General features: G+C 42.7%; 1 protein-coding gene across 1 annotated transcript; it reads left to right on the top strand.

Annotated features, from left to right (window-relative positions):
- Nucleotides 1–727: 727 nt before the first annotated feature.
- On the top strand, nucleotides 728–18,861 carry LOC135507394 (synapse differentiation-inducing gene protein 1-like). Its single transcript, XM_064926942.1, has 4 exons — nucleotides 728–1,399; nucleotides 3,235–3,737; nucleotides 17,023–17,160; nucleotides 18,034–18,861. The coding sequence occupies exons 2-4, from the start codon at nucleotides 3,306–3,308 to the stop codon at nucleotides 18,193–18,195; spliced, it is 732 nt and encodes a 243-aa protein (XP_064783014.1). The 5' UTR covers nucleotides 728–1,399; nucleotides 3,235–3,305; the 3' UTR covers nucleotides 18,196–18,861.
- The last annotated feature ends 5,078 nt before the right edge of the window (nucleotides 18,862–23,939 follow it).

Below are 23,939 nucleotides of genomic sequence, written 5' to 3'. Positions count from 1 at the left end.
CATATGTAATAATGATCACTTACCTAGCCTGATTACGGTGGGCATTTTTGCTTACTTTTTGTTCTAAATAGAGACGGCATATTGGATTGTGTAAAAATGCAGGATGTCATAAAAAAGTATGGGGGAGGTTATGCCTAAAAAAGTATGGGGAGGTTATGCCTAAAAAGTATGGGGAGGTTATGCCTAAAAAGTATGGGGAGGTTATTCCTAAAAAGTATGGGGAGGTTATGCCTTAAAAAGTATGGGGAGGTTATGCCTTAAAAATTATGGGGAGGTTATGCCTTAAAAAAAGTATGGGGGAGGTTATGCCTTAAAAAGTATGGGGAGGTTATGCCTAAAAAAGTATGGGGAGGTTATGCCTAAAAAAGTATGGGGAGGTTATGCCTAAAAAGTATGGGGGAGGTTATGCCTAAAAAAGTATGGGGAGGTTATGCCTTTAAAAAAATATGGGGGAGGTTATGCCTAAAAAAGTATGGGGAGGTTATGCCTAAAAAAGTATGGGGGAGGTTATGCCTTAAAAAAGTATGGGGAGGTTATGCCTAAAAAAGTATGGGGAGGTTATGCCTTAAAAGTATGGGGAGGTTATGCCTAAAAAAGTATGGGGGAGGTTATGCCTAAAAAAGTATGGGGGAGGTTATGCCTTAAAAAGTATGGGGAGGTTATGCAAAAAAAAGTATGGGGAGGTTATGCCTAAAAAAGTATGGGGAGGTTATGCCTAAAAAGTATGGGGAGGTTATGCCTAAAAAAGTATGGGGAGGTTATGCCTAAAAAAAGAAAAAGAGTACAGCGAAGTTAGAAGTAAAATGAGTAGGCTACTGATACTACAGTCATACTCAGTTACCCGCCGAGAGAAAAGGAACATAGAAGTCTGTGTCAGTCGATACTAGTGTAGAACATCAAGAGTGTCTGTCCATACGATGATGTTTGCGGCTGGAGGCATCATCACCGGCACCGCGCACTGAAACACATGAGCAGGGGTGATTTTACGACAAAGCAAACTCAGTAGACTAGGCTACAACCGACTTTGTAGCCTATCGCAGTGGATGGAAAACATATATTCAACGTATTTTGTATGAGCTATAGCTATTATTGATAGTTATTTAGAGAGTTATTGCGGAAGTGAAACTATGTGGTGAGTGTGCGTAACCAACACCTCTCCAATACGCAGCGGTCTGTCTTGTCAGCTCAGAGAGCGCGGTTCGTCATTGCATGCTCCAGCAGAGACTGAAAGTTACCTGCACACTGGTCCTCGTTGCCTTTTATCAATGTCTCCAATGTTATGTGAACAACAGAGTTGCCGGGGTATGATTTGGAAGCCCATTCCCTTTCCATCAGCTCCTGGACAACAGTAAAAGGGGAATGCTATTGAGGCAGTCCGTGGCAGGATCTTGTAGAATAGGTAAGATCGATGGACTAATTGATTACCTTGAATTGCCTTGAATTAATTGCATAACATACTGTCATGCATTTTCAATTCCATTAGATAGGAATAATTAATGTAATAACGTATTTATAGAGACATACTGCGATTGATGAACGTGTGGAATAGGAATGAATGTGTGACATTTCAGAATTGGGCATTCAATTAGCCATAGTTGTATTCCAAATTGGACTAAGCACTGTAAAAGACTGCTAGAAATGATTTGTCATTTCAGATCATTGTTGTCACCTCTCAAAAATGTATTCTACTCACATTAATCAACGAGAGAGAGAGAGAGAGCAGCTCATGAGCCCCCTTCACGCTTACTAAACTGAGCTCTCCAACCGGAGACTCATATAAACATAAGTGCATGTCACTGTCTGTCTGATGAATTATTAGTGGACATAAAACATGCTCTTTGTTGTGTAATGTACTGTGAAGGGAACATTCCTCTTTTCTGAAAAGCAACAGAGATGCATCCTCAAAGGCATATGATAATCACTTTGTAATTCTAAAGCGAAGGCAGCACACTGAAAAAACACAAACCATAATTGATGCTTTGCCTTGACATGCAGAGAAGGCACTTGCGTGCAGTGGGAATGATTTTTCATAGAGTCAAAGGTCCAGGCTGAAATGACATTATTTCTCCAGCCCTTAGATAAGCTCCTTAATGTACATGTTCTGTGATATTGCTCCTGGGTGAATGAATCCCCAAAACATTTCCTAGAATGAAGGATAAATTCATACTTAGAATTCCATCCCGCCAAGCCTTCTTCTTCCACACAGAAACAGCTACACGATGACTAATCTGCCATAGCCATCTTAATGCCATCCTTCCATATAAGACATATAAGATTCAGTGATTATGCTATAGGATACGGGATATATGCTCACTGGGTTTTTTCGTTGCATGAGATGTGTGAGAGAAAATTAAGCTTATATGCTCTCCTCTCATCAGAGCCTCAGTGAGTAAGCTTGGGTGGAAAGATTAATTAGCTGTACAAGAAGGTCATCTCATTGACCTCCTCTGGGACTGAGCTGATACGCTTTCGTTGGCTACTAGTTCTATTTATGCTAATTTCCCTGTCTGCTAGTGAGAGAGGGAATAGTGGTGAGTTTTCCCAGCGTTTCAGAGCGCATGAATCATACTGCTTAAAACAACAAACTAGCTCACAGGAGGACATGTTACCCTGGCGACACGCTCCCCTGGTGCTGTTACTGACATTATTGAAATAGCATCTTGACAATACACTTACCGCGAAAATACCGTTGCTATTTCCTTTCGTGCTTTGTTTAGCTTTTTAAAAGTCAAGTGTCTCAACAGTCAACATAACTGGAGCTTACTCATGACCTATGAGAGGCTTCCCCCACTTCTAGAACTGGGTACTCCAACGATGCAGAGATGACTAGTTCATAGAGGGTATCTTAGCACTATGATCAGTATGCATTAAAAATATCCTCCAACATCTGTCTTCATCACACTTGTTGGTATGGAGGGAGCTTGGAAAATGATGGGGACTTTTTACCACCATTTGTATATGAATTCAGGGGCATGAAATGTGCAACAGTGACAGATGGTAATATGGTGATTCATACCATGTGAGGTGTAATACTGTGTGAAGAATATTCCCAGCCCATAAACCATGTCTCCAATCTACGTGTGCTGCATCAGCTTCTTCTGATCAACACCCTATATAGATGCATTTAGCTAATTCTATTGTAAATGCATCAGTGAGAGTTTCATACAATTGAATGTCATCACGCATCATACCTCATCCCACTTTGCATAACTATACCTGTCTTGTCCTTTCTAGTTCCCAGCCTGTTATCAACGTTTGCAGTCTATCCACTCTGATCTCCCTGAAGTCCCTCTCTGTCCCCCACCATGGAGAGTCTGAGTGAGCTGCAGAACCCGCTCCTAGATAAGACCAGCAGCAGACACATGGTCCACAACGACTACCAGGCTTACCAGGGCGACTACCCGAACCGTCAGTGCCAGGAGAATATCATTGGCTACTTCGTCACAGGGAGCAACGGCAAGACTAAGGCCCAGCAGTTCCTGGATGCCACCTCTCTGCACCTGGCAGTGGAGGCCTTCTATAGGCCCAACTTAATCCTGTACAAGGACGATGTCAGCCTCCAGAGCAAGGACTCTAAGAGCGAGAGCTCTGAGACCACCTTCACAGAGAACAAGGACAGTGTAGTGGGTGTGGAGGGAGCCCCCATAGAGGACCCTCAGGACAAACTACTGGGAGAGAAGGATGTGAAGATCCAAACAGTCTCCTATGAGGTGGAGGAGGAGGGACATGAGTATGAGGTGAGAGTTCACACAGAGGGCAACCAACTATAAGTAACCAGCTCGAACTTTGGATTTGGGATGTGATGATGCTAATACAGGCAAAACATTGAGCGTTGTTAAAATCAAAAGGCTTTTTTTTATTAGTGGAGAGCAGTTGGACATAGAAAACAAATAGGACAAATAAAATAACAAGGTTACCTCAAATTGTGTGTATTTTATTAGTTGTAGGGGATGTATATTAACAGAATAATCAGTCAGGGCACTCAATACTGTTCATGTTAATTAACAAAGCTCCCTACCTCTTGCTAATAGGCTGTTAAAGCTGCCAGCATGATTCATGCCTATTTGTTCCATCTAACCGTCTGTTCACTAAATGGAAAATTTGATGTATTTTATACCACTTACAAATCCAATAGAGCGGTAGTTTTTCTGTTCCATAATTGTTGGCAAATCTCCCTGTTCATCTTTGATCATATCATTCCAAGCCTTTTGTTATGTTAGGACAAATTGTGACTAACCACTGCAAATAAAAATGGTGACAGTGGGAGAGCAACTTCTTTAGAAAAGTGGCTACATCTAATTTCATGCAGTAGGGTTGTGAAATACCCAGTGCTGTGAGTTGGCAGCAGGGGAGTGATCCCTAACTGGTCTTACCATCGGTCCAGCTCCTGTCACTAGCAGATGGATAGACGCACAGCAGATACATTCATTAATGTCAGAATGCAGTGCTTTGAAAGTATTATTAAGTGGAGACTGGGCTGAAACATGGCCCCGACACAGCAGATACATTCATTAATGCCAGAATGCAGTGCTTTGAAAGTATTATTAGTGGAGTGGAGACTGGGCTCAGAAAGTGCTTTGAAAGTATTATGGAGACTGGGCCCGACACAGCAGATACATTCATTAATGTCAGAATGCAGTGCTTTGAAAGTATTATTAAGTGGAGAGAAACATGGCCCGACACAGCAGATACATTCATTAATGTCAGAATGCAGTGCTTTGAAAGTATTATTAAGTGGAGACTGGGCTGAAACATGGCCCCGACACAGCAGATACATTCATTAATGTCAGAATGCAGTGCTTTGAAAGAGTGGAGATTATTAAGTGGAGACTGGGCTGAAACATGGCCCCGACACAGCAGATACATTCATTAATGTCAGAATGCAGTGCTTTGAAAGTATTATTAAGTGGAGACTGGGCTGAAACATGGCCCCGACACAGCAGATACATTCATTAATGCCAGAATGCAGTGCACAGCAAAATATTAAGTGGAGACCTGAAACATGGCCCCGACACAGCAGATACATTCATTAATGTCAGAATGCAGTGCTTTGAAAGTATTATTAAGTGGAGACTGGGCTGAAACATGGCCCCGACACAGCAGATACATTCATTAATGTCAGAATGCAGTGCTTTGAAAGTATTATTAAGTGGAGACTGGGCTGAAACATGGCCCCGACACAGCAGATACATTCATTAATGTCAGAATGCAGTGCTTTGAAAGCAGTGGAGACTGGGCTGAAACATGGCCCCGACACAGCAGATACATTCATTAATGTCAGAATGCAGTGCTTTGAAAGTATTATTAAGTGGAGACTGGGCTGAAACATGGCCCCGACACAGCAGATACATTCATTAATGTCAGAATGCAGTGCTTTGAAAGTATTATTAAGTGGAGACTGGGCTGAAACATGGCCCGACACAGCAGATACATTCATTAATGTCAGAATGCAGTGCTTTGAAAGTATTATTAAGTGGAGACTGGGCTGAAACATGGCCCCGACACAGCAGATACATTCATTAATGTCAGAATGCAGTGCTTTGAAAGTATTATTAAGTGGAGACTGGGCTGAAACATGGCCCCGACACAGCAGATACATTCATTAATGCCAGAATGCAGTGCTTTGAAAGTATTATTAAGTGGAGACTGGGCTGAAACATGGCCCCGACACAGCAGATACATTCATTAATGTCAGAATGCAGTGCTTTGAAAGTATTATTAAGTGGAGACTGGGCTGAAACATGGCCCCGACACAGCAGCCAGAATGCAGTGCTTTGAAAGTATTATTAAGTGGAGACTGGGCTGAAACATGGCCCTGACACAGCAGATACATTCATTAATGCCAGAATGCAGTGCTTTGAAAGTATTATTAAGTGGAGACTGGGCTGAAACATGACACAGCAGATACATTCATTAATGCCAGAATGCAGTGCTTTGAAAGTATTATTTGGAGAGTGGAGACTGGGCTGAAACATGGCCCCGACACAGCAGATACATTCATTAATGCCAGAATGCAGTGCTTTGAAAGTATTATTAAGTGGAGACTTTGAAAGTACATTATTGTCAGAATGCAGTGGAAAGTATTACTGGAGGGCTGAAACATGGATACCCAGACACAGCAGATAGATACATTCATTAATGCCAGAATGCAGTGCTTTGAAAGTATTATTAAGTGGAGACTGGGCTGAAACATGGCCCCGACACAGCAGATACATTCATTAATGTCAGAATGCAGTGCTTTGAAAGTATTATTAAGTGGAGACTGGGCTGAAACATGGCCCCGACACAGCAGATACATTCCAGAATGCAGTGCACTGGGCTGAAACATGGCCCCGACACAGCAGATACATTCATTAATGCCAGAATGCAGTGCTTTGAAAGTATTATTAAGTGGAGACTGGGCTGAAACATGGCCCCGACACAGCAGATACATTCATTAATGTCAGAATGCAGTGCTTTGAAAGTATTATTAAGTGGAGACTGGGCTGAAACATGGCCCCGACACAGCAGATACATTCATTAATGTCAGAATGCAGTGCTTTGAAAGTATTATTAAGTGGAGACTGGGCTGAAACATGGCCCCGACACAGCAGATACATTCATTAATGTCAGCAGATACATTCATTAATGTCAGATACATTCATTAATGTCAGATACATTCATTAATCAGAATGCAGTGCTTTGAAAGTGGAGACTGGGCTGAAACATGGCCCCGACACAGCAGATACATTCATTAATGTCAGAATGCAGTGCTTTGAAAGTATTAGTGGAGACTGGGCTGAAACATGGCCCGACACAGCAGATACATTCATTAATTCATTAAATGCTTTGAAAGTATTATTAAGTGGAGAGTGCTTTGAAAGTATTATTGAAAGTGGAGACTGGGCTGAAACATGGCCCCGACACAGCAGATACATTCATTAATGAAAGTGCTTTGAAAGTATTATTAAGTGGAGACTGGGCTGAAACATGGATACATTCCCAGAACACAGCAGATAGCAGATATATTCATTAATGCCAGAATGCAGTGCTTTGAAAGTATTATTAAGTGGAGACTGGGCTGAAACATGGCCCCGACACAGCAGATACATTCATTAATCAGAATGCAGTGCTTTGAAAGTATTATTAAGTGGAGACTGGGCTGAAACATGGCCCCGACACAGCAGATACATTCATTAATGCCAGAATGCAGTGCTTTGAAAGTATTATTAAGTGGAGACTGGGCTGAAACATGGCCCCGACACAGCAGATACATTCATTAATGTCAGAATGCAGTGCTTTGAAAGTATTATTAAGTGGAGACTGGGCTGAAACATGGCCCCGACACAGCAGATACATTCATTAATGTCAGAATGCAGTGCATTAATGATACATTCCAGAATGCAGTGCTTTGAAAGTATTATTAAGTGGAGACTGGGCTGAAACATGGCCCCGACACAGCAGATACTTTCATTAATGTCAGAATGCAGTGCTTTGAAAGTATTATTAAGTGGAGACTGGGGTGAAACATGGCCCCGACACAGCAGATCAGTTATTCCAGGTCGATTCACAGAACAAATTCATCTGATTTAAAAAAAATAATCAAGCATTTTGGCAAATTTTTCAGATGTAAGTGGTATGATTGCGCATTCATTGGGGTTTCACACATCTTTCACCCCCGAGTCCTTTATGCAAAATCAATGTTTTCCATGAAATAACAGGAGCACATTTTGTTTAGTCACCAATACATCAGCTAATGATAGGCTCACCATTTAGTTATTTTAACTTGTGATTAAGATAGAAAATAAGGATCTGCTGGAGTCCAAATCAAACTAAGATTCTTTATTTCTGAGCTCAGAGAGTAACAGATTTACATAGCGCGCTGTAGACAGTCTGAATTCCGAAGCATTGGATGATAAGCGTATCTATATAGTTTTCTGTTACTTTATCTATACAAGGATGCAGGATGATACTCCCAAGAACAGGAGATTATAGTCGGACAGATTCACATAGTTTCACAAGGTTAGTCACATACTCAGTTATGTGGACACATAAAATAAACATTTCCCATTACAAACTTTAAGACTTTTCTTTGGCAGCTGCTTCTCTTGGTTTTACCCCTCTGTTCGAAGCAATTGTGTGTGTGTGTGTATGTGTGTGTGTGTGTGTGTGTGTGTGTGTGTGTGTGTGTGTGTGTGTGTGTGTGTGTGTGTGTGTGTGTGTGTGTGTGTGTGTGTGTGTGTGTGTGTGTGTGTGTGTGTGTGCGTGCGTGCTTGCGTGCGTGTGCGTGTATGTGTGTGTGTGCGTGCGTGCGTGCGCGTGTGTGTGTGTGCGTGCGTGTGTATGTGTGTGCGTGTGTGTGTGTGTGTGTATGCATGTGTGTGGTACACTGTGTGTTGGTAGATGGAGTTCCAGGAATTGGAGATGGAGTGAGTGTGGCAGCCAGGTGGAGATCAGAGCTCTGCAGAAGTCTTTTAAAGTGAACATGCTCTCAGCACACTAAGACAAGAGGGAAAGAGCCAGATGATAGATCTTACATGTCAAAGCCAATATCTGCGATTAGTTATTCTACACGTGTTTGTGTTCATCATAAATGATTCCGGAAACCCTGCATCTGTATACAGACAAGACATGGTTCTAAGTAGGAATACAGGGATATGATGGATTTAACTATTCCACACGATAACACATGACTGGACCATGGCCTCAATGGCACCTATCTCAATTATTTTGTTTTGGTAAACTCTCTGGCAATGTTTTACATTTGTATTTGTCTTTATTATGGATCCCCATTAGCTGCTGCCAATCGCAGCAGCTACTCTTCCTGGGGTCCAGCAAAATGAAGGCAGTTATACAAATTTAAAAACATTACAATACATTCACAGATTTCACTATACACTGTGTGTCCTCAGGTCCCTACTCCACCACTACCACATATCTGCAATACAAATCCATGTGTACGTGTGTGTATAGTGCGTATGTTATCGTGTGTGTGTGCTTGTGCGTGTGTGTGGCATGCATATTATTAATGTTAGCTCTCTGTGTACATCCAAGGGCCAGCCGTGCTGCCCTGTTCTGAGCCAACTGGTCGACTGGTCCAGGTGCGACAAAACTAGGGCATGTAGGATCTGCCTTGTTGATAGTGCTGTTAAGAAGGTAGATCAGCCCTTTATTATGGACAGACTTCTCCCCATCTTAGCTACTGATGTATCAAAATGAGATTTAGGCCTAGGTGTGGGTGGATGATGCCAGTGCCTAGTGACATGGGCCATGGCCGTCTCTGTGTGCCTTGAAGGTGTGCCCAGTGTCCCCTGCCGTCATTAACAAGCCTTCTGGTAGAGCAGCCTTAGGATAATTAACAGACCAGGGCAGTGGAGGAGTCTCATCAATTACACTGGCCTCAAAACGCACTGGTAGCTCAGCTTGCCACTACTGGCTGACTGACTCACTGGCTGACTGACTGACTCTCAGATTGGGTGTTAGTGCAATGCACCAGTGTCTGTCAGTTTGCCCACACCTAGGGGCTAGATAGTATCAGATCCGCGTAAGCCGACACCTGCAAAGCAGTTGTTTTGGCGGTGTTGGAGGTGGAACTGAGTTAGAGCTGTCAAATCCACAAGCGGCTCCCAAATAAAATAAAATACAATTTTATTGGTCACATACACATGGTTAGCAGATGTTAATGCGAGTGTAGTGAAATGCTTGTACTTCTAGTTCAGACAGCAGTAATATCTAACAAGTAATGTAGCAATTTCCCAACTACTTAATACACATAAATCTAAAGGGGTGAATGAGAATATGTACATATAAATATATGGATGAGTGATGGCCGAGCAGCATAGGAAAGGTGCAATAGATGGTATAAAATAGAGTATATACATATGATATGAGTAATGTAAGACATGTAAACATTATTGAAGTGGAATTATTTAAAGTGGCATTGTTTAAAGTTTTTTATTTATTTTTATTTTACCAGGCAAGTCAGTTAAGAACAAATTCTTATTTTCAATGACGGCCTAGGAACAGTGGGTTAACTGCCTGTACAGGGGCAGAATGACAGATTTGTACCTTGTCAGCTCAGGGGTTTGAACTTGCAACTCTCCAGTTACTAGTCCAATGCTCTAACCACTAGGCTACCCTGCGGCAAGTGATTGGGTGTCAATGTAGGCAGCAGCCTCTCTGAGTTAGTGACTGCTGTTTAGCAGTCTGATGGCCTTGAGCTGTTTTTCAGTCTCTCGGTCCCAGCTTTGATGCACCTGTATTGACCTTGCCTTCTGGATGGTAGAGGTGTGAACAGGCAGTGGCTCGGGTGGTTGTCGTCCTTGATTATCTTTTTGGCCTTCCTGTGATATCGGGTGCTGTAGGTGTCATGGAGGGCAGGTAGTTTGCCCCCGGTGATGCGTTGTGCAGACTGCACCACCCTCTGGAGAGCCTTGTGGTTGAGGGCGGTGCAGTTGCCGTACCAGGCTGTGAAACAGCCCGACAGGATGCTCTCGATTGTGCATCTGTAAAAGTTTGTCAGGGTTTTGGGTGACAAGCCAACTTTCTTCAGCCTCCTGAGGACACTGTCTGTATGGGGGGACCATTTCAGTTTTTCTGTGATGTATACACCGAGGAACTTAAAACTTTCCACCTCCTCCACTGCTGTCCTTTCAATGTGGATAGGGGTGTGCTCCCTCTGCTGCTTCCTGAAGTCCACGATCATCTCCTTTGTTTTGTTGATGTTGAGTGAGAGGTTGTTTTTCTGACGCCCTCACCTCGTCCCTGTAGGCTGTCTCATTGTTGTTAGTAATCAAGCCCACTACTGTTGTGTCGTCTGCAAACTTGATGATTGAGTTGGAAGCGTGCATGGCCACGCAGTCAAGGGTGAACAGGGAGTACAGGAGGGGCTGTCCATGCACCCTTGTGGGCCCCAGTGCTGTGGGTCAGCGAAGTGGAGATGTTGTTTCCTACCTTCACCACCTGGGCGGCCCGTCAGAAGGTCCAGGACCCAATTGCACAGGGTGGAGTTGAGACCCAGGGCCTCCAGCTTGGTGATGAGCTTGGAGGGTACTATGGTGTTGAATGCTGAGCTGTAGTCAATGAACAGTATTCTTACATAGGTATTCCTCTTGTCCAGATGGGATAGGGCAGTGTGCAGTGTGATGGCGATTGCATCGTCTGTGGACCTGTTGGGGCGGTATGCAAACTGAAGTGGGTCTAAGGTGGCAGGTAAGGTGGAGGTGATATGACCCTTGACTAGTCTCTCAAAGCACTTCATGAAGACAGAAGGGGCGGTAGTCATTTAGTTTAGTTATTTTTGCCTTCTTGGGTACAGGAAAAATGGTGGCCATCTTGAAGTATGTGGGGACAGCAGACTGATAGGGAGCAATTGAATATGTCCGTAAACACACGAGCCAGCAGACCTGTGCATGCTCTGAGGACGCAGCTTGGGATGCTGTCTGGGCCAGCAGCCTTGCGAGGGTTAACACGTTTAAATGTTTTACTCACGTCGGCAATGGAGAAGAAGAGGAGGGGGGGGAGCACAGTTCCTTGTTAGCGGACTGCGACGGTGGCATTGTATTATCCTCAAAGCGGGCAAAGAAAGTGTTTAGTTTGTCTGAAAACGTGACATCGGTGTCTGTGATGTGGCTAGTTTTCTTTTTGTAGTCTGTGATTTCCTGTAGACCCTGCCACATACGTCTCGTGTCTGAGCCATTGAATTGCGACTCCACTTTGTCCCTGTACAGGCATTTCACTTGTTTGATTGCCTTGCGGAGGGAACAACTACACTGTTTATATTCAGACTTATTCCCAGACCTCTTTCCATGGTTAAATGCAGTGGTTTGCGCTTTCAGTTTTGCATGAATGTCGCCATCCATCCACGGTTTCTGGTTAGGGTAGGTTTTAATAATAAAAGTGGGTACACCTCCAATGTACTTCTTATAAACTCACTCACCGAGTCAGCATATAGATAGATGTTGTTATCTGAGGCTGACTGGAACATATCCCAGTCCGCATGATCAGAACAATCTTGTAGTGTGGATTCCGATTGGTCAGACCCACGTTGAATGGTTCTAGTCACTGGTATATCCTGTTTGAGTTTCTGCCTATAAGACGGTAGGAGCAAGTTGACGATATGGTTGGATTTGCCAAAGGAAGGGTGAGGGAGGGCTTTGTATGCATCGCGGAAGTTAGAGTAGCTGTGATCGAGTGTATTACCCCCGTGAGCAGTGCAATCAATATGCTGATAGAATTTAGGTTGCCTTGTTCTCAAATTTGATCTGTTAAAATCCCCAACTACAATAAATGCAGCCTCAGGATACATGATTTCCAGTTTACATTGAGTCCAGTGAAGTTGCTTGAGGGCCGTCTTGGCGTCTGCTTGAGGGGGAATGTACACAGCTGTGACGATAACTGATGAGAATTCTCTTGGGAGGTAATATGGCAGGCGTTTGAATGTAAAGAATTCTAGGTCTGGTGAGCAGAAGGACTTGAGTTCCTGTATGTTGTTATGATTACACCATGAGTCGTTAAACGTGAAGCATACACCCCCGCCCTTCCTCTTCCCAGTGAGGTGTTTATCTCTGTTGGTGCAATGTTATGGAGAAGCCCGGTGGCTGTACCGATTCCGACAACATATCGAGAGAGAGAGAGAGAGAGAGAGAGAGAGAGAGAGACATGTTTCTGTGAAACAGAGAATGTTACAATCTCTGATGTCTCTCTGGAAGGCAACACTTGCTCGAATTTCATCTACTTTGTTGTCAAGAGACTGGACATTGACGAGTAGTATACTCTGGAGCGGTGGGCGATGTGCACATCTAAGGAGCCTGACAAGGAGGCCACTCCGTCTGCCGCTACTGCGGCGCCATTGTTTTGGGTCAGCTTCTGGGATTAGATCCATTGTCGTTGGGTGGTGGTCCAAACAGAGGATCCGCTTCGGGAAAGTTGTAGTCCTGGTTGTAATGTTGGTAAGTTGACGTCACTCTTATATCCAATAGTTCTTCCCGGCTGTATGTAATAAGACTTACGATTTCCTGGGGTAACAATGTAAGAAATAATACAATAAAAAAGTTATACTGCATTGTTTCCTAAGGACTCGAAGTGAGGCGACCAGCTCTGTCGGTGCTATTGGCTGCACAGTGTTGCATTAATAGAAATCCCTTGCAGCCTTGTTTACAAGTTTGAACACTGGAATGAGAGATGTAATCTACACCTCGATTAGGCTGATAGAAATCCTCATTATCATTATCCATCATTATTTAGTTTAAAGGGGCAGTGCTGTAAAAAAAACGTGATTTTCCAAATTGTTATGATAATGGCCTTTTTGTGTAAGAATAGTTTGAAAAGAAATGCTGGAATTTCAGCTTGATGGATTTTTTGGCCCAGACATGACATCCTGATCGGATCTGATTATTCTGACCAATGACCAGTCATCTTTTATTTCCATATGTATCCTGATACGTTGAAGGGGTAAGCGGGTTAGGTTCTAGAGTTTAGACCAGGCCTGGGCAATTATTTTCCATGGAGGGCCACATTAGAATATATTTCTGCCATCGTGGGCCAAAATCATATTACAGGATTATACATCATGTGTTTGACTGTGTTGACAGATATCTACTGTAAATCATGTCCAGATATGCTACTTATTTTACTTTTTAACATGCACAGAAATAAACCACATCCATGTTCTCCTTTTGGTAGGTATTTTCATTATTAAACATGCAATGAACTACACGGAGAGAAAGATACATTGTGCATTCAGCACCACGGACAGAAGTCTTGTTAATGGGTATGTACAAAAACACAAGAAAGAGAGGGAGCTCAACATTACATGTCTGTTCACATACGTAGGTTGACCCAAGCAGTACAAACGTCTCTGAGCCTGACTCCTAATCTTTGGAAAGTTTAATTCATCGAGAGATGCATAGAACCTCACTAGTTCTCCAATCACTGCATCAGACTGAAGATCGATAAGCTCAAGTTGTAGGTCAGTGGGAGCATCATCCACATTGAAGGTGAAAGGAGAGGAAACCAAGAGCATGTCATTTTCTAACCCTTTGAAATCCTCAAAGCAAGAAGAAAACTCACCGTTCAAAGCACGCAGCAGCGATGTATACTTCTCCCGCTGGTCATCTGATGGGGAACAGACTAGTAGCGTCGGAAGGTGGGTGAGATTGTTGGCTTCTACTTGATTGGTGAGGAGGAGTCATTTTCCCTTGAAGGCTTTGACAAGGTTGTGCATCAGATGTGCAAAAGGCCCTTCCCTTGTAGTTTGGAATTCAGTTAATTCATGAAGGCCATGATGTTCATGGTGAAGCCAAAATCAGCCAACCATTCTTTATCTTGCATTTGAGGGAAATCCACATATTTTCCTTTCATTTGCAGAAACTCAACAATATCCGACTTAAGGTCCCACACCGTTTTAAGCACCTTCCCCAACCTCAGCTATCTCACGTTTGTGTGGTAGGGTAGATCTGCATGACCCGACTGTCTCTTCCAGAAGTGAGACAAACTGCCTGTGGTTTAAAGATTTTGCTCTTATGAAGTTTACACCTTGAGTGACTGTGTCAACAACATGGCTCATTTTCAGAACACATTTACAGAGCACCTCCTGATGAATAATGCAATGCAGGAAAATTATTTTCTGATCTGAGTTCAGCTCAGCTACTTGATCTTGTATCATTTTCAAAAGGCCAACGTTTTTTCCTGTCAAGTTTGGGCAGCCATCAGGGGTCACACTGGATAACTTTCAAAACTCACAGCTTTGCCACACATTTATTAACCTCCTCCAATAAATCTTTCCCTGTGGTTGTGCTCTTCATTGACTGCACTGAAGCAAGACTGTGCATCACAGCTCTCATCCAGGGCCAAGGAGAAATAGGTGGAATCCTTTACCTTGTCTTTCAACTGTTGTTCCATATTCTCTGCCATGTCCTCAACACGCCGTGTCACTGTTCGACTTGACCGGGAAACATTTTCAAACAGCTATTTCTTGTCGGGATAAAGTATTGCTGCAGTCAATACATTTTTTTCATGAATTTGCCCTCAGTGAATGACTTGTTATGTTTAGCAATTTTGTGGGACAGTGCATAGCTAGCTCTCGCCATTCCATCTTTGGTGAACGCAATTTTGTGAAAAGTCCTTGCTGCTTTTGCAACTGAGAAAGCAACTCTTTCGATGTACTTGCTCTCTGCTCAGAAGACACTGATATATTTCTCTACTTCGTCTGGAAGTGTCGGGACAAGTTGCAGTCTTTCAAGACAGAGATGTTCTCTTTGCACACTAAGCACACAGCTTTCCCTGATACCTCAATAAAGAAATATTTTGATGTCTACACATTGTCTACTTTCCTTTTCTTTGAAATCTTTGAAAAACAAATTTTTGTGCAATTTCTAGCTAGCTACTATTTGTAACTGTGACGTGTGTGTCAGCCTGTCAGTCACTGTCTGTCCTCGTGCAGTTGTTATTTACACGTGCCTTCAAAATAATTGGCCCACAAGCGGTGGGAGTTAAATCATAACACAAAGGCGAGTATTCATTGGGCTCTTAATTTTAATTACAAATATGTTTTTCAAAACTTTATTATCGCAAATTCTTTCTGTGATCTGAGCATGATTCCACGGGCTGTATTGAATCAGGTCGCGGGCCGCATACGGCCCCCAGGCCAGCCTTTTCCCAGTACACAGTTGAATCTAGGCCCCAGTCTACAAATGTATCCACTGGAGCATGAGAATCCATTATAAATGTGCTTGGATGTGGAGAATCTCACCTGGTGCTTCAGGTGTACACCAGGAATGATATAGATCATTTCAAATGCCAATTGTGGGAAAAGGTATTGTGAACATTGGTTATGCATGTGGGTCTCTGTGTGTAACTTCAAACATAATTGCCATAGCTTCTGTAGCTATATGTGGTAAGTATTATGTAATACATTTTAGGCCCTCTGTCACTTTCTCTCTACAAGCACAGTACTTTTCACAGTACATTTCATGCACAATGCAAGGACACTTCAAAATGCTTATCCCTCTCTCTATCATGTTTGCCAATGGGTGAGAGGGTGAGATGAGGGTTTTTCTGCTATGTCCACTTTGTCTACACACTCTCCATGCCTCTTCCTCTCTCCTCTCGTCCTTTTTAAATTGGCTCATTTATTTTCAGCCCTGAACATCCATTTCCATTTTCTATCCTCCCTCAGTCCCACAGGTTTGTTTGATCCCTGTTAGTAACAAGACTAACAAATGAATCCTATCCTGATGGAGGGACATTCATTTAAACAAACAGCATCTCCCGCTCTGGGAGTCCTGCAAAGGTGAGGCCATCTCTTGTTAAAGGTCATCCCAGTGATGTGGCTCCTCGGGTTTTGCTTTTCACTTTTGTCCCCGTGCCAGAGTGCCCACAGCAGCGTCTGACTGTCCCATTCATTAGCCCCTCAGCTACCCAGGGGCCTCTGAGGAAAATCAAGGTACAGTATGGGAAGAGGCCACACTGGCCCTCAGAACATTCACAGCCTTTCAAGCAAGACGGGCAAAATGACGAGGGGTGGTGGGGTGCGTGTGGAGAAAGGGAGGCAATTTAGCACATAAATGGCAATGTGTTCTTCCTGTTTCTCCTGTCATCTGGTGGTGATGAAACAATCTGTTAATCCAGTGTTATCTGTCATGCCGCTCATGGGTGTTGATAGAAATACAAATCTTCTCTGCCTGGCTGAGCCCATCATGTCCTACATGTAAGCAGAACAAGGGCAGATATGCCTGGTGGTTTTTGTCATCTGATGTCAAACTGTTAGGTGTTACAGCAAGGTGTGGGCTCTCACATTATTGACAGTATCTCTATAGTGCAGAGTCGGATTCAGGTCCATGGAACAATGTTCTCTAATCTGATCCTATAACCTTGCTGATTATTGTTTTATAAATAAAATTGATGTGCCCCTATTGGTGGGACACGCTTACTCACAGCACAAACTATACTGAGAATGCATCCAATTGTGGCAGTAGAATATGACACGAGTTGCTCACATACCAGCCCTGTCCGGTCCCCCCTCTCTCCTTTTCTCCTTCCCAGAGCGACAGCTCCAGTGACACTGAGAGTGAGGACAACTTCATCATGCTGCCCCCTCGGGACCACCTGGGCCTGGCCATCTTCTCCATGCTCTGCTGCTTCTGGCCCCTAGGGATCGCTGCCTTCTACTTCTCCCAGAGGGTGAGTCCAGCACCCAGGCCCCACTTCACCCCTTTATAGCTGCTACCCTGTTATTAATGCTAATTACCCCCAGGACTCTCTGCAAGGTCAGTAGGCACAAGTGCTCTCTCTCTCTCAAGTGCTAACACAGCCCATTGTCTACACCCGTTGCCCTCTACCAATTATTGCAGACCATTGACTGTGTAAACCGCATAGGTTCTGTCCCCTTTTACTCTTGTGAACACAAGCAGCAATACCACTGAGAGAGAAATGAAACTGTACAGTTAAAACTAAAGGTTGACTGTGCCACATATGCAGTATGTTTTATTTTATTGTCATTTAGTCAATCAAAAGCCTCATACATGTTATTTTATGTTAGAAATACATCGCCCACATGCCTGTCTAGCAGATACTATCTAGCTACATGTATTTTTCAGTAGATAATGAATAGACATGATCTGCTTCACCTGGGACTGTCTCGCCATTGTGACATTGTGATTATATTGAACCCCAGGTCTATCTATAAATAGCAGCACTTTAGTGAGCAGGTCCTGAATGCAGCAGGTCCCCTCCCTGCCCCTTAATCCAACTACAATATATCTCAGTGGATCGCAACATCTCTCAAACTAATTGCAAAGACAATTGAAATGCAAAATGACCCTAATAAAGCATTCAAATGGACAAATGGGTTATGGGCCAGTCTTTTTCAGAGGGATCCAAAAGCATCTAAACAACACATTAGTTACTGTCAAAATGGTAGTGACATAATTGCCATAGCAACGAATGGCTCCCGGGAACAATTCATTGTTTTCTCTCCCTACAGTGATTTTACACCTACTCAAATTTTTCTCAGTCATATGAAATCATGACTAATTTCTCTCTCCTTTGTCTCAGACTAGCAAGGCCATGGCTAAGGGAGACTTCTCTAGGGCAGGAAGTAGCTCCAGAAGAGCCCTGTTCCTCGCTGCTCTCTCCATCACCATTGGGGCAGGGATGTACGTGGGGGTGGTGGTGGCCCTTGTAGCCTACCTGTCCAAGTCTAGGGGACACATATAGGAGCAGGACCAGGGCCACAGGGGAGAGTGCTTGGGAAATCTTCCCTGCTATGGCAACCCTGAAGCACCAGTCTACATGTGGCTCTGTAGGGATGTTTTGGTTTTGGAGCAGCTGAGAGGAGGAGAAGAAGGACCAGGGGGAGACAGCCACTTTTCTCTAGGTCTATCTACCTGGTAAGGATTTTTGAGGATCACAGAATAATGAGGGAAAACCCCTAAAGGAAAGAAGAACTATTGTCCCACAATGACTGTTCTGCTCCTCTACATGAATGAGATGAAAGATAGTGAAGTAGATGTGATGATACAGTACTACCTAAATTCCAGAGCTAACCACCTTCACTGATCTTCATTATGATCATGGAGGCCCCGTCCATATTTGTAGCTGTTCTCTGTAAATACGTCTTGTGCAGATGGTGTTTTTGGTCGTATTGATTTTCATGCCACAGTGAGTTATAATGAACCTGCCATTGTGTCTGAAATGCAAAACCAAGAAGGCGTACTTTCATGATTATTCATCAAACTGTTCGCCAGTCCAGTCCAGGAGAATCAACTGCCATCCCTTAATAGACTCTAGACAAAGAAAACTGTGTTTATTGTGCACTGTATATCCTGTCAGAATAAATACATTGAATAATGAGTTTTCTGTTTCCTGTCTTTCTCTGTGGAGAGAGGCATCACTGACAGTGTAATAGAGGGACATCAGAATGCACTGTTGAACAATGTGAATTACAGAAACAGTCAAAGGTTTGGACACACCTACTCATTCAACAGTTTTTATTTATTGTACAATTTTCTACATTGTAGAATAATAGTGATGACATCAAAACTATGAAATAACACATGAAATCATTTAGTAACCAAAAAAGTTTTAAACAAATCTAAATGTATTTTTGATTTTAGATGCTTCAAAGTAGCCACCCTTTGCCTTGATAACAACTTTGCACACTCTTGGCATTCTCTCAACAAGCTTCATGAGGAATGCTTTTTCTTGAAGGAGTTCCCACATATGCTGAGCCTTGTTGGCAGCTTTTCCTTCACTCTGCGATCCAAACCATCTTAATTTCATTGTTGTGGAGGCCAGGTCATCTGATGCAGCACCATCACTCTCCTTCCTGGTCAATTAGCCCTTTCACAGCCTGGAGGTAGGTTTTGGGTCATTGTCCTATTGAAAAAAATATATAATCCCACTAAGCACAAACCAGATGGGATGGGGTATTGCTGCAGAATGCTATGGTAGACATGCTGGTTAAGTGTGCCTTGAATTCTAAATAAATCACTGATAGTGTCACCAGCAAAGCACCCCCACACCATCACACCTCCTCCTCCATGCTTCACAGTGGGAGCCACACATGGGGAGATCATTCGTTCACCTATTCTGCGTCTCACAAAGACAGGGCGGTTGGAACCAAAAATCTCAAATTTGGACTCATCAGACCAAAGGACAGATTTCCACCAGTCTAATGTCCATTGCTCATGTTTCTTGGCTCAAGCAAGTCTATTCTTCTTTTTGGTGTCCTTTAGTAGTGGTTTCGTTGCAGCAAATTAACCATGAAGGCCTGATTCACGCAGTCTCCTCTGAACAGTTGATGTTGAGATGTGTCTGTTACTTGAACCCTGTGAAGCATTTATTTGGCCTGCAATCTGAGGTGCAGTTAACTCTAATTAACTTGTTCTCTGCAGTAGAGGTAACTCTGGGTCTTCCTTTCCTGTGGCAGTCCTCATGAGAGCCAGTTTCATCATAGCCCTTGATGCTTTCTGCGACTGCTCTTGAATTGTTTTTTAAAGTTCTTGAAATTTTCCCGGATTGACTGATCGTCATGTCTTAAAGTAATGATGGACTGATTTTTCTCTTTGCTTATTTGGGCTGTTCTTGCCATAATATGGACTTGGTCTTTTACCAAATAGGGCCATCTTCTATACACCACCTCTACCTTGTCACAACACAACTGATTGGCTCAAACGCATTAAGAAGGAAAGAAATTCCCCAAATTAACTTTTAACAATGCACACCTGTTTACTGAAATGCATTCCAGTTGACTACCTCAAGAAGCTGGCTAAGAGAATGTCAAGAGTGTGCAAAGCTGTCATCAAGGCAAAGGGTGGCTACAATACTTTGAAGAATCTCAAATATTAAATACTGGTAATTTACTACATGATTCCACATGTGCTATTTCATAGAAAAATCCTTGAGTGGATGTTTCCAAACTTTTGACTGGTACAGTATTTTGTCAATTTGCTCACCTCCCAGCTTCTCCCCACACTGGCATGGCTTATTCTGTTATCTGCGTTTGGCATCTCTCATGAGGTGACTCTAGCTGCCAAGAAGCTGAAAGCTCAGGCACAAAGAATACATTCTGTCAGGATGTCAGAACGAAACGAGTGCAGTATTTTATTCACGTGGAGACTGGAGAGCCATCAAGCCCATCTTTCTCTCTCTCTCTCTCTCTCTCTCTCTCCCCCCCTTCTCTAAGGTATCTATGTATCTATCTCCTGCTCTCTCTCACACTCTCTTTCAACGCCAGCATAATGACCCAAATACACAGGAGACGTTCTTAACTCTTAACATGTCCTTGAGTTCCCTCTTTGTGAGTTTGCATAAGAACATGAACCACAGGATATGATGTAATCTTTGAACTCAGTGATGCACAGTGATGAATAGAAATGACGTATGCAGATAACTACCTACCTACCTGTCAAGGGCACCTCCAGCTGAATTCGTGTTGAAGCAGTCACAGCAAACAGCTAATGTTAACCGTCCTACTCTGAGATGAAGGAGACCATTGACCACCATTATGGGAAAGTGGCATTAGTGCTCTTTCATTCAAGGTGGGAAATAGATATAGACCTGGTAGATGGCTAGGGGGAAGAAGGTGTGCAGGTTTTAATGTGACCTCATCTGTTCCCTTTTCAGTAGCTCAGGACTCTAATGGAGGGAAAGGTTCAGCGGGGAGGATGGGGTCAAAGCAGCTCCTCTCATCAATGAATTCTGTATGGGGTGTTGAAGGTCGGTGAGAGTGGGTGAGTGATTGAGTGATTGAGTGAGTGAGTGAGTGAGTGAGTGAGTGAGTGAGTGAGTGAGTGAGTGAGTGAGTGAGTGCAGTTCTCTGTTCAATAGAGAGGAAAGCTCAGACCACCAGAAGCAAATTGATTCATACTGTTTACTGTAAGTCATCTACCCCCCTTGGAATACAACTTTGTAAATAACTGCAGGATGAGTTTGAACTGTGGTAACTAATTATTGTATTTGGTTAATTCCCTTCTTTTGAGCAGAATAAATATGCAGAACAGGGCAGATATATTATTTGAGAATCATACATTTGTCTGTATTTTTATGCACTTTGTATTGCTTATTGGTCTAAAACACCTTTCCAGTCTAGACATTGTAACATTTTCTGATTCAGACAGAATCCTATCACTGCTGCTTGACTGTGTCTACATGAAAATGAGTGTCAAATCCAAAGACCTTTCATTTCCCTCTAAAAAAATGACAGGGAGGAAATTGAATGGGGCATATTCACACTGAACTGAGGGAGGAAATGGAATGGGGCATATCCACATTGAACTGAGGGAGGAAATGGAATGGGGCATATCCACATTGAACTGAGGGAGGAAATGGAATGGGGCATATCCACATTGAACTGAGGGAGGAAATGGAATGGGGCATATTCACACTGAACTGAGGGAGGAAATGGAATGGGGCATATTCACACTGAACTGAGGGAGGAAATGGAATGGGGCATATCCACATTGAACTGAGGGAGGAAATGGAAGAGAACAACATGGATAAGGAACTGTAAAGGAGTGGAATGACAAAAAAATATTAGAGAGCCACTATGTATATTAACATTTGAACGTTCATACATCCATGACCCATTTTCACTATGCTACCCCTACAGTACCTGTCACAATTGCCTGCAAATGATATCCTCTGTCACTAGCATGTTCCTGATATCAAGATGAGACAATGTATCTTACTCTGACATTAGTTCGCTGTGTTCATGCATTTCCCTATGTATTTACATGATTGCCAATGTCTTATTCTTCACAGTGCATTAAATGCATTTCAAGATTACCTGCAGTGAAGATATTTGTTTTTTAGTTAAAGAACAACAGTCTGAAGAAAATGCTCATCTGAATGATCAAATCAATTCTGCTGATGTCTTGAGTGAATATTTGCAGTGTTGGGTGAGAGGGTCAATGTTCTCTGGTCTGTTTTATTAGCTATTATAGGAGTATAGCTCATTCTGTGAAATGAATTCTTCAGGCACTATGTTATATTATTACCCGAGACATATTACCTGCCCAAGGCCTTTTTAGTGTAGAGGACTGTTATGTACTTGAGTGAAGACCCAAAAGCGGTTTTAACAGAAAACAGAGTTCTTTAATGAAAAACAGGAATGGCATAAATCCTCTTCCAACGTAGTCAATGGAACAAAAAGAACGTCAGTATAATGCAGGATGCACCTGCCAGGCGGACTCCGACAGGATAGGACAAGGTGGAAGCAAACGGGACGACAGCTTGCTTCTGGCATCAAAAACACAAACAAGAATCAGACACTGAAAGTAGCAGGAACAGAGAGAGAAATAGAGACCTAATCAGAGGGGGAAGAGAGAACAGGTGGGAAAGAGTGGATGAGCTAGTTAGGGGAGATGTAGAACAGCTGAAGAATGAGAGACAGAGAAGGTAACCTAAAAAGACCAGCAGAGAGAGACAGAGTGAAGAGAAAGGACAGGAACAGACATAACAAGACATGACAAGGACGGGTTTCAGCAACATTGGGAAAACCTGACTAAGTTTCATCGTTAACAAATTGTAGCAGCTAACTCTTCATCTCTGTGGCAACAGCATAAGGACACATCCCTTGTGAAAACATCCTCCTACAGAATAGACTATGTAAGAAAAAAGGGTGAATTGTGAAATACTGTGTCTTATTAGTGACAAAACTGCACAACCCTTATTAAGTTGCACCACACGCTATATTGTGAATTGTCCCAAATTGGAGCTTCAAAGTCAATTGTGTAGATGACAGATGCTCTAATGCAGTTTGATGTTCATCCAGAGATGATTATTTTATATTAGTTGAATCATGACATTAATGTTACACAGTAGGACATTCAAGGTCAAGTGTAAGGACAGATCTTGCACTGATTTGAATATGTCGTAGGTGTCATCTGCAATTATATGATGTTTCTTTACACATTCAATATCATTATTGTAATGTTTTATAATATTCTATCCACAGATAATCTGGGATGAGCAGACCAAAGACAATGTTAAAGTCATTGTAATAATTAACATCCATTTTCATGATTTGGATAGCCATCTTTTATACTAATATACTTACGTTATGGTTGAGGATACAATAAAGATATAATATGACTTAAATTCACCAAATGGTTTTATTGGAATATGACCCCTTTAAACACCCCAATGCTTTGAGTTGTCAATTAACTATTGTATACCAGCTAGACTCAAATCAAATGTAACCCTCTTATGTTTTGATATAAACTTAATAAAATGTCTTCGGTCTTGGAAAGTCCTTGGCGCCTCATATTGCTGGCCTCTTAATGACAGAAATCTAAATAAAAGTGAAACTCATATAGAGCTTCACTGTGTGTCATGTCTTGTTATGTCTGTTCCTGTCCTTTCTCTTCACTCTCTCTCTCTGCTGGTCTTTTTAGGTTACCTTCTCTGTCTCTCATTCTTCAGCTGTTCTACATCTCCTCTAACTAGCTCATTCACTC

Source organism: Oncorhynchus masou, chromosome 21 (assembly GCF_036934945.1).
Source record: "Oncorhynchus masou masou isolate Uvic2021 chromosome 21, UVic_Omas_1.1, whole genome shotgun sequence".
Taxonomy (NCBI): domain Eukaryota; kingdom Metazoa; phylum Chordata; class Actinopteri; order Salmoniformes; family Salmonidae; genus Oncorhynchus; species Oncorhynchus masou.
The sequence above is the reverse complement of the archived record's forward strand: the minus strand, read 5'-3'. Positions and strand labels throughout refer to the sequence as shown.

What these genes read in the sequence shown, in the direction of transcription:
- LOC135507394 (XM_064926942.1), top strand. Translation starts at nt 3,306, where the DNA reads ATGGAGAGTCTGAGTGAGCTGCAGAACCCGCTCCTAGATAAGACCAGC. An exon ending in AGGAGGGACATGAGTATGAG is followed by an intron (nt 3,738 to 17,022) that starts GTGAGAGTTCAC and finishes TCTCCTTCCCAG; the next exon opens with AGCGACAGCTCCAGTGACAC. An exon ending in CCTTCTACTTCTCCCAGAGG is followed by an intron (nt 17,161 to 18,033) that starts GTGAGTCCAGCA and finishes CCTTTGTCTCAG; the next exon opens with ACTAGCAAGGCCATGGCTAA.